At 41.0% G+C, this 10929-nt stretch overlaps 1 protein-coding gene across 1 annotated transcript in view; it reads right to left on the reverse strand.

The window, feature by feature from the left end:
* Positions 1-215: 215 nt before the first annotated feature.
* Mroh8 (maestro heat like repeat family member 8) overlaps positions 216-10929 on the reverse strand; it is a 24666-nt gene continuing 13952 nt past the window's right edge. The window contains exons 11-15 of the mRNA XM_028782026.1: positions 9333-9455; positions 7408-7507; positions 6129-6194; positions 2455-2625; positions 216-401 (exon numbers count right to left, since the gene is read on the reverse strand). Of these exons, the coding sequence (XP_028637859.1) occupies positions 2477-2625; positions 6129-6194; positions 7408-7507; positions 9333-9455 (438 nt within the window). The 3' untranslated portion in view covers positions 216-401; positions 2455-2476. The remainder of the gene's footprint in view (positions 402-2454; positions 2626-6128; positions 6195-7407; positions 7508-9332; positions 9456-10929) is intronic.

Consider the following 10929-nt stretch of genomic DNA (forward strand, 5'->3'; position numbering starts at 1 on the left):
AATTTTTTTTTCTAGTACAAGAGAGCTGTCTCTAACAGAGAGCTGTCTACAGAGCTGTCTGGAGAGCCATCTCGAGCAGAACACAGTCAGCTTCTACCCACAATTGATTTCCAGTCATTTCTCTCACCACTCCCAAATGACACTTCTTCAGGACCCCCAACCAAGCTGAGGCACATGAGTTTGTTTGGAGCACACATTTAGCAATGGAGATTAACTGTAGAGCAGATCTGTGTTTATTCCCATTTGCAAAAACAAGCAGATTGGAGAAGAATACAACAAACTAGCCAAGGATGTGGGTGCAGGAGCCAGAATACTTGAGTACTTGAGTACTGGCTTTGTCATTTACTAGTTGTGTGACCCAGAGCAAATCACTTTCAAGTTTGTTTCCTTAGCTTCTCCATCTGCAAAATGAAGGTAATAAAATGAGGTGACTGCAAGAATAAAAAGGGTTAATTATATATGTACTTAGAGTTAGGCTCATCATAAACTCTCAGTAGGCTGTTACTCATTTTTATTGGGTAATCTAGAAAAAAGACTAATTCAAAAGTGGATAACAGAGTTGGTTTCCTGAAATGAGTCAAAGGAGAATATGATGAAGGGTGAATGTAATTCAAATGTTTGTTTAGTTAGCATTGCAGTTTTGCATGTAGTGATTTAGATATTCTTGAGTCTGACTTGGAATGAAGATTTAAGCTGGGGTGGATGTCCAAAGTAAAATTATTATCTAGAATGCCTGTGGCCTGCAGGCTATGGGTTGAACATAACCTAAATCCATCAGGCAACTGGGATCTTCATTTTAGCTAAAATACTGCAGGTTGAGATAAGAAGACCTCTTTTGGACAGTGAACCTCCTGAAGCTACACCTAGCATATTGCCACATCCCACTCAATATGAACCACATTGTTCCTTAGAACAATTTGTACCTGAAGGTATCTCAGCATCTGCCTTTGATATAGAGATAGCAGTGAATGCTGGGGAAGAGGCTGACTAAAGATTCAAATTTCTCAGTGAACAACACAGTGCAATCCACCATGGGATATAGCTCTTCATCTGCTAGTTGTCACGCTTCCTTTTTCTCTCCATATGATCCTGAGAGGTTTCTTTTGTCCTGGAGAGTTGAGCTCTGGCTTTCTGCTTAGGTTTTTCCACTAAACAAGAGCCTAGAATTTAGATTTAATACCTCATTTCTAGTTTTCCCCATAGGGATTTCACACCCTTCTACATGCAGTTATCAACATAAAATAATGTGTTTCTTAGAAATTCATATTATGAGAATATTTATTTATTTTTCTTTAAGGTAGACAGCAGGTAGTCAACAGTTTCCATCTTAGAACTATATAGAATTTTTCAGCAGTCATTGGAGAAATTAGGAACACGGGAGCTAAAGAAGTGGGGACTTTGCATGTGCTGGGGTAGATGCTTTCTGTTTTATACTCCTGTCAGAATTTTGTTATTGCTCACAGGTTTTAACAGGAATTGGAAGGAAAGGGCCTTATGAGAACTTATAAAATACTAAGTATGAAAATATAATACAATTTAACTAATAAAATGTTTTTAAAGTGGGGATTGTGTTGAAGGTAGCTACCTGCATGGAAGTAGCTTCAGGCTGGGGTTGTTTAAGCCTGGAATAAAAAGCAGGATTCAGGCAAAATGGGTGAATTCAGGCTTACTCAGTGGGTAAATGAAGTGAAAATTTCTGGTTTCTTTAACAACTCAGTTGTGTCACATGATGCTTTTCTGGAAGCTGTCTTGTGAGAGGGCATGTGTTTTGCCGAAAACAGACCCTTGCGAGGGAGGGCGTGTGATATTTGGAAAGAATATAATTAGAAGGCCCAAACAGTGGGAGGACGATCTTGCTTTGTTACACTGTGCAACACTGCCCTTCTTTGCTGATCTTCACTTTGTTGAGAAAAGCTCGTCAAAGAACTTCTTGTGGTATTCCTGCTGATTCTGGCCACTTCGATGACTTTTGCCAATTATGTGGAGCCTTGCTGTTTCTGTTAGATGGAGCTGAGCTGCTGCTACTGATTCATGTTTGGTGTTTGCTATTAGACTGGACTGCTGGTGTCATGACAAGGAAGAGTGGAATCTCCCTGAAAGAACTAGTACTAAACAGGTCCACAACCCCCTTTTCCATTAACTTTCTTTTTTCCCTACCTCTGGTTGGTGGGCTAGAAGGGAGGTTGAAGCATTTAAAAGCCTTAAATAAAGTAGGTTTTGAAAAATCTAACCCTACAGGTAAACATGTTTGCTACCAAGCCTGACAACCTTTGTTTGACCCTTGGGATGCATACTGTAGCAAGAAAGAACTCTCACCACAAGTTGTTCTTAGACCTCCACATGAGTGTATACACTCATAGATACACACAGAAATAAAATATGGTAACTTTATAAAAGAAAGGAAAATGGGATGTGTGTGTCACTTCTGAGGTTTCTGAAAGGGCTTGCTCTTACCTGTTGTCATGTGCTTTGCAGTCTAAGTGTGAAGACAGCCCACGAGCTTCCTCAACCAGGACATGCTTAACTCTGCTTCTGCTGTACTCCCCACCCTCTGGATTCGGAACAGAGCCTGGGAGGCGATGATGCGCAAAGAGGGCTCAGGATCTTGTAAGAGTTCTCTCAGATCTACATGGCAAAAAACCAAGACTGGAAGTCTAGAAGTGAGTGTACTCTAGATACCAAGCAGCCAGCAAAGCAGAGTGGCTGGGATAAAAGAGCAATGTTTCAAGACTGTTTACAAAGTCTGCACATTGTTGAACTGATTCCAGTTTTGACCTATAAAACCACTGTTTTCTGACTTGTTATGTATTTCATTCCTTTGCAATAACCATATTTTAAGTAGTCTACTTAAATCAAATTACCTGGGCCTGACAACCTATGTCTAGTGCTAACTCTTAACTTTTTTCCTTATTCTAAACATTTTAAGTCTTAAATCGTCCCTTGTTGTATTTTCCTTTTCTTACATCTAATGTTAACTTCTTTTTTTTTCCTTTTAATTTTTTGCTTTTGTTTTTTTCAAGGCAGTGTTTCTCTATATATCCTGGCTGTCCTGGCTAGCCTCAGGCTGGCTTTGAACTCAGAGATTCACCAGCCCCTGCCTCCCAAGTACTGGGATTAAAAGTGTGCACCACCACTATTTGACTTAATGTTAACCTCTTATCTTCTTGTCTTACTCTCAAAATGTTCACTCTTAAATCATTATTCCCTTGTAGTATTTTTTTTTTGAGACACAGTCTCACTAGGTAGCTTTGGTTGTCCTGGAATTTATTATGTAGATGAAGCTGTCCTTGAACTCACAAAGATCTACCTACCTCTGCCTCCCAAGTGCTGCTGGGATTAAAGAAATATGCTGGAGTGCCTGACAGTATTTGGGGGGGGGAAGGGGGGGTTCGAGACAGGGTTTCTCTGTGTAGCCCTGGCTGCCCTGGAACTCACTCTGTAGACCAGGCTGGCCTCGAACACAGAAATCCACCTGCCTCTGCCTCCCAAGTGCTGGGGTTAAAGGCGTGCACTACCACTGACTGGCCTAGTATATTGAAATTTTTAATGCTTGCTTTGTTTTGATTTTGAGACAGGTTCTCCCTACATTGTCCAGGCTGAACTTGAATAACCATTTCTGTTCTTTAGCCTACCATGTGGCTGAGATACCAAACACAAATTATCATGTCTAGTTTAAAGTTTTAGCTTTTGTATTTTTTTTTCCAGACAGGGTTCTCTGTGTAGTCCTGGCTGTCTTGGAACTCACTCTGTAGACCAGGCTAGCCTCGAACTCTCGAACTCAGAAATCCGCCTGCCTCTGCCTCCCAAGTGCTAGGATTAAAGGTGTGCGCCACCACTGCCCGGCCTTGTATTTTCTTATAGCAAAAGAAATACATGTTTGTTATATAGAAAACTTAGATAGTACATGTAGGCACCAGAAGAACGTAGAGATAACAGTTGTTGTTTTGAAAGAATGTTTTTCAGCAGAGTGGTGCACACAGGCCTTTAATCCCAGGATTCAAGGACAGCCCTGCTCTACAGGTCCATTTCCACAACGGCCAGGGATCCACAAAGAAATCTTATCTGGACAAACAAAAAGTATGTCTTCCTGACCACTTTTCCATGCTCTGTTTTGTTCAATACTCTTGTCCAAATGGAACAATATGATCCAAAACAACAAACAACAATAACAACAACCAAAAAAATGCTTTTTTAAGAGACGGGGGGCTGGAGAAATGGCTCAGAGGTTAAGAGCACTGATTATTCTTTCAGAGGTCCTGAGTTCAAATCCCAGCAACCACATGGGTTCCCATTCCCTCTCCTGGTGTGTCTGACAGCTACAGTGTACTCATATACATAAAACAAATCTTTTTTAAAAAAAGAGAGAGAGAGAGAGAGAGAGAGAGAGAGAGAGAGAGAGAGACAGACAGACAGACAGACAGACATATGTCCTACCTCTACCCTCCTGACTTCAGGGATAAATGTTTATCTTATGGAATAATATCCCATTATTATCTGAGTTACTTCTATGTATAAAAAGAACTCCCCCCACACAGTGTTTTAGGTAAAAAATAAAAATCAATCATATAATACCCTCTCCCATAGAATAATTTATAAGGCTTTCTTCCCCACCTCCCACCCCTTCTTTATTTCTCACTTTTTTGAAACAAAATTTCATTATGTAGCCCCAACTAGCTTCTAACTCATAATCTTCCTCCCTTGATCTCCCAAATATTGGATTAGAGGTGTATACCACAAGCTTGGCTGATTTTTGTTGTGTTAGGATGTTTCAGTATCTATGAAGAAATGGTAGACCTTAATGAGAAGTGGCATAACTGTGGTGGAGAGACGGCTCAGTGGTTAAGAGCATTTGCTGCTTTTGCAGAGGACTTGGATTTCCCAGCACCCATATGTTGGCTATAACCATCTGTAACTCCAGTTCCAGCAGATCCTGATGTCCACTTCTAACCTCTGTAGGCACCAGGCATGTATATAGTACACATATGCAAGCAACATTTGTATGCATAAAATAAATAAAGACAATTATTATTGTCTTCCTTATATTAGCTTTATTCTCTACCTGTTTCAGTAATTACTGTGCTTTTAAACATAGTAAATTGGGTCATGCAAGACCCTCCTCAACCAAGCCTGACAAGCTGATTTCAATCCCTAGAACCCACATGGTTGAGGAAAAGAATCACTCATTCTTGGAATTTGTTCTCCTTCCTCCATACACACACTAAGTAAGTAAAAAATCTTAACTAATAATAAAAGAGCAGTGAGGATGGGGTTACACACCTTTAATCCCAGCATTCAGGAGTCAGAGACAGGTGGTGGATCTCTGTGGATTTGAGGCCAGTCTGGTCTACAGAGTGAATTCCTAAAACAGTGAGGACTATGCAGAAAAACCCTGTCTCAAACAACAACAACAAAATCGTTTAGATTTTTAATTTGGCTATGAAAGTAGTGATTTTAGATCGTGAGGGTGTATGTTTGCATTCCTTTACCTTTTCTAACTATTACTACCTTTCCCTCTTGTGCTAGAGATTGAACCTAGAGCCCAATGCATTCTATAACTAAACATTCTACAACTAAGATATAAACAAGCACTCGACCACTGAACTGTATCCAAATTCATACAAGTTCTCTTAAATGGGAGCGATAATCCCTGAGCAGTCAGTCTGCAGAGCTGTGCACTTACACAGAGTCTGACACCCCCCCCCCGACTGTGCTGAAAACAGTTCTCTGATAGTTGCCTTAGATGACTATAAAGCATCTTCATGCCAAGTTCTACTTTCTACATCATAGCTGCTTAGACAGTACTGCAGCCTCTGAGATGTGTGTGAATATCATCACAATTTATTAATATAGAATTTCAGAGAGAGATTGTTTTACTTCCTGATAACGTTTAGAGCTCTCCCTAAGACAGTTGTTAAAGCTGTTTCCATACAAACAGGATGACAGCCTTTCCAAAGGCATCTTAGACTTAAGACTGTAAGTTAGTTGAATTACAGTCACTTGTGTTTTCATTGCTGCATAAGCTCAGAGCTTAAATGCCAGACTCAGTTGTGCTACAGAGCCTTCTGTAGGCACAGGATCAGATCCTTCCAAAATAGTGTATTCCACATCCACACAATGTCATTACTTACCGTTCTCTATCCAGTCAGTGCCCTTCCTCTTGAGTTCATTGGTATCCACATAATGTGCTAAGAGCCCTGAACATAAAATAGCAAGTATCAGACTTTTAGGGATTAGAAGTTTTTCCATTTTTATCATTTAATAATGTAGGCAAATGACAGAATTAGCCTTTTGAAAATAAGGCATAAGCAAAGTAATAAATTCTAGCTCATACCTGCAACCTCACACTTGGGAAGCTCAGGCATGAGAACTGCTATGAGATCCAAGTCAGCCTAAGGTACACAGTGAAACTGTCTCAAAAGCTAAGTAGAGCCTTGACTGGTAGCACACATCTTAATCTGAACATTCATAGGGCAAAGGCAGGTAGATCTGTCTGAGTTTAAGGCAAGCCTGGTCTACATAGCAGTTTCAGACCAGCCAGAGCTACACAGTGAAAACTTGTTTCAAAAAAGAAAGAAAAGAAATGAAAAAGAATGAACGGAAGGAAGGAAATAAGGAAAGAAAGAATAGTAAGGTGGCTTAAAGGGTTAATGTGCTTGCTCATGAGCCCAGCAACCTGAGTTCAGTTCTCAGAACCCACATGGTGGAAGAAGAGCTGACTCTCACAAGTTCTCTGACCTCCACATATCCACCATGTACCTAAATGCCATGTCACCTACCACCTACATGTGTGTGCACACACGCGCACGCGCGCGCGCGCACACACACACACGCACACATGAGTGCATTCATGCACACTAAATCATTTTAAATAGTAAAAAAATATTTGATATTTAAATAGTAAAATAATATTCCCAAGAGCTTTATAGTTATTGGTCAATTATATGGTTCCTGCACAAGACTGGACCCACAAATATTCTGTCACTAAGGACTTACAAGGGCCGGCACACCCTTGAGGATTTCTGGGCAGTTATAAAGGTTTCTGGGGAAAGGGGTCTGTGATGTCCTATACATACTGTTAATGGTTGCTGAAAGGGGTAAAGTGAAGAGAAACATTTTCTCAATGGTGTAGTCATTTGTAAGTTACCCAGGCTCCTGTAAATAATCCTTATCCATGCACCTAAAGTAACCCTTCTTAAATTTCATTGAGTCACCAAAATAAAAAGCATGAAAGTAGGCAAGAGACCATTTGGAAAGAAGGGGGTCGATGGGAGTGGGTGAGGATAGTAGAGGGTTAGGGGATGACTATGATGCAATACGGTCTATGTATGTAAAGGGTGGGGATGCTCAACACCCCGTGGGAAGGCACAGGACAAAGGCAACTGTAGAAACGAAAGAGGTTTCTTTTACCTACAAACAAGACAGCTGTTCTTCTGATGGGAAGTTTTGGATCCTTGGAATACATTAGTGTCTGGTCTAGGATGTCTATCTTCCCCTTGCTTTTTTCTCCCTACATTGGTGGAAAGAGTATACAGAGAACAAAGCAGCAGGTGAGTACAGCAGTGCGAGCCACTGCGGTGACTGTCACAGCGACTCTTCATCATGACAGCAAGCCCTGCACGCTAAGTCCTCAGGATACTCACGTGCACCCCTGTCCATGACACCTGTGTCACCCTGGCTCCTCTGCCCCTCTCTGTCTTCTCAACTCTAAATGCCACCTTTAGCTTTAACTTCCCTGTCAGCCCTGCTCTGAGGCTTCCTCTCTTGGCACAGACTATTTTCCACTTGGACTTTCCATTTTAGTTCCTTACAAGTTTTCAGTCCCCTTAATAGTTTTCCGGCTCTAAACTGGAAGCTTTAAACTGGATTGCTGTAGACTGCTACACGTAGGCTGTGTTTTGCTCTCTGGGTGAATGTGTATACCTTCCAAGGGCCTCTTAGAAGGACAAGAACAGGGAGACAAGGATTGTTTCTCATAGAGGTTACAATTTCACATGGACAATTTGTACTTTTACCCACTAGAACACCAAATTTCTTGTTGGAAATATTGTCCTTAATGCATCAATCATAGATACTGACTGGAGGTCAGAGACCTTGCTATCCAGGAAAAAGACAGGAGAGGCACTGTGATGTGCTTCCTAGCCCGACAAGCTTGATGAGACTATTTTGGGTTTTAAATATGTGGAAGATTTCTAGAAATAGTCCCAGAGACTTCAGTGTGAGATCCAGATGGTTCTACTATAATCAGTTTCTAGAAAACTATGCATAGACCTTCTAAAGCTACCCTGAATCAAGCCTGACCCTGATATGAGCCATATAGGCTCTGCTGGATTTTTGAGAAGATGCTTATCTAGGTCTCAGGGTTGGTTAGTGACATGTTGCTGTCTTCCTGTGTAAGGTCATACAGTCCTTCCTTGCATAGGGCTTATCATGCTCTGAGAGAAAATACAACAATCCACTATATCAGGCATAGGGCTATAAACATAAAGACAACATGTAATTATTTCGATTCAGCTCACATGGATTTTTTGTTTTGTTTTTGAGGCAAAGTCTCACTATATAGCTCTAGCTGGCCTAGAACTTGCTGTGTAGACCAGCTTGGCCAATAAGTTACAAAAATGCACCTCCTGAGTGCTGGAATTAAAGATATGTACTACCAAGCCTAGCCCAAATAAAAGTTTTTGACTAGACATTGTCAGCCTGACCTTGTAGTTTCTAATGCAATTAATGGTGCTTGCTAGTTTATCAGCTATTTTCTTTATTACTGTTTTGGGACAAGGTCTCAACTTGCCCTCAAACTTCCCTGAGATTCCTGACTCAGCCTCCTGAGTACTGCTATTTACAGGTCTGTGCACCACATCTTGTACCACCAGCTTTTTGCATATATGAAGAAATATATACAGTAGTGAACTACTAGTGAAATGGCCCAGTGGGTAAAAGTGCTTGTCTTACAAATCTGAGAATTCAAGTGTGATCCCTGGAACCCACAAAAGCCAGATATGTAATCCCAGCATTCCTAGAGTGAGAGGGAGATGGAGACAGGCGACTCCCTGCCTCATAAGGTGGAAGGCAAGAACTGACTCTTTAAAGTTGTTCACTGACCTCCATTTGCACACTGTGGCACACTCAATGTGTGTGCAAACACACAAAAAGAATTTTTAAAAGTGTACTTGTGACTAATCAAGGGAACTATAGGAAAAAGATATACCTTTTAAACACTTCATGGAGAGCAATTACTGCTATGAAGAGGAGGGAATGGAAAATGTTTCCTGTGTGCCATGTGTCTCCACTAAAAGCTATCAGAAAAACAAACAAAGCCACTATTTCTCACATACAAAGAATTTGCAGACCCTTCTAACTTCATTTGGTTTGATGTATAAGGGGTCTTTGCAGTATACTTCTCGGGGCAGCTTCCAATTCAGGAACCGGGCACAAAGAGTTAGGACTCGCCTACTCTCCTGTGGGGGAAAGAGTATCATAGGTCAGTATTATCAAACATGTTTTAACTAAGTAAATTTCCTTAGTAAAACACCAAGGTCTAATGTGAAATGCTGCTAATTACAGAATTACTCTGAGTGAGATGAGAAAAGGGAATGAATTAGGATCCTGCCTTCCTTCTGCAGACACTAAAGGACCCATAAACCTGCAAGGTGTAAAAAGGATGTAGAAACCACTGGTCTCTGGAAACCCTACTAGATGTGGTATTGTAGGACTTTTGGGTCTCAGTTTGAACTTAAATTTGAAAGAACCCCACTGTCCCAGGACACATCCCAGGAGGGGCACATTCCTTAGTCAGAGGACACTTGCTAGATTAACATTCAGAGGAAAAGAGAGAGGCTGATTAACATTCCTCAGACCACAGGGGAGGGAACCCACTTGCGGGTGAGGAAGGCCCAGAGCACACAGACACATTCCAGAACAATGATTGTCATAATCTGAGTTACCTAGAGACCAGAACTGGAAAGGTCAGCCTTTGTGATTTCCCTCATGAACTCTGTATAAAAACTGTTCCCAGCTTTGGCTCGGGGTTCCTCTTGTCTGAGTATAGGGGAACCCCAGTACACTGGTTAACATTTTATCATCAATAAGCCTCATGTTATTGCAGCAGATCCCATCTGTGAGTGTTTCTGGGGGAGCACGGCCCCTGGTTTTGGATCTTAGAGTCCAACAATACCCAGGTAAGGTACTGATATATAGCCCACACTCTAGACAGGATTCCATTAAACAAACTTCTCTAGTCACTGTTCTCAGAATTCTGCCAAAGCATTCTACACTTTATCTCAGGTCCACTAGATATTTGGGCCAAAAATATCCTTTTAAGGCCAGGTATGGTGGTGCATACTTTTAATTGCAACACTTAGGAAGCCAAGGAAAATGGGCAGATCTCTGAGTTAGAGGCCAGTCTGGTCTACATAGCCAGTTCCAGGTAATCTGGAGCTACATAGTGATCCCAGCATTCCTTGTTGCAAAACAAAAGCAACAATGAAAAACAAAGCCTTTTGGGGATTGGTAAGAATAAGAATTTGTTCAGCTACTTTGTGTAGCACTTTGTAGTGTTCCACACTAGGTGTTTATGGCCTCAAGAAATTCTCACATGCATGCATTAAAGCGCTCATTGCAGTCCTATAGTCATGAAAACTGAAAACTGTTTAAGTGTCCTGGAAGAGGGGAACGGGGTAAATTTTAGATGGAATGATGCAATTACACATAATGCTGACAATAAATGATCTACAGCCTTACAATAAAAAGCTCATAAATATAATGTTAAGCAAATATGTTGAAATTTATAGAAATACACAACATAAAGTTTAAGACAAGAAAATATAAACTGGGTGTGGTGAGACACAACTATAATCCCAGCACTTGGAAGGCAAAGGCCAAACACCACACACACACACACACACACACACACACACACACACACACACACAC

Source organism: Grammomys surdaster, unplaced genomic scaffold (assembly GCF_004785775.1).
Source record: "Grammomys surdaster isolate TR1022 unplaced genomic scaffold, NIH_TR_1.0 677, whole genome shotgun sequence".
Taxonomy (NCBI): Eukaryota; Metazoa; Chordata; class Mammalia; order Rodentia; family Muridae; genus Grammomys; species Grammomys surdaster.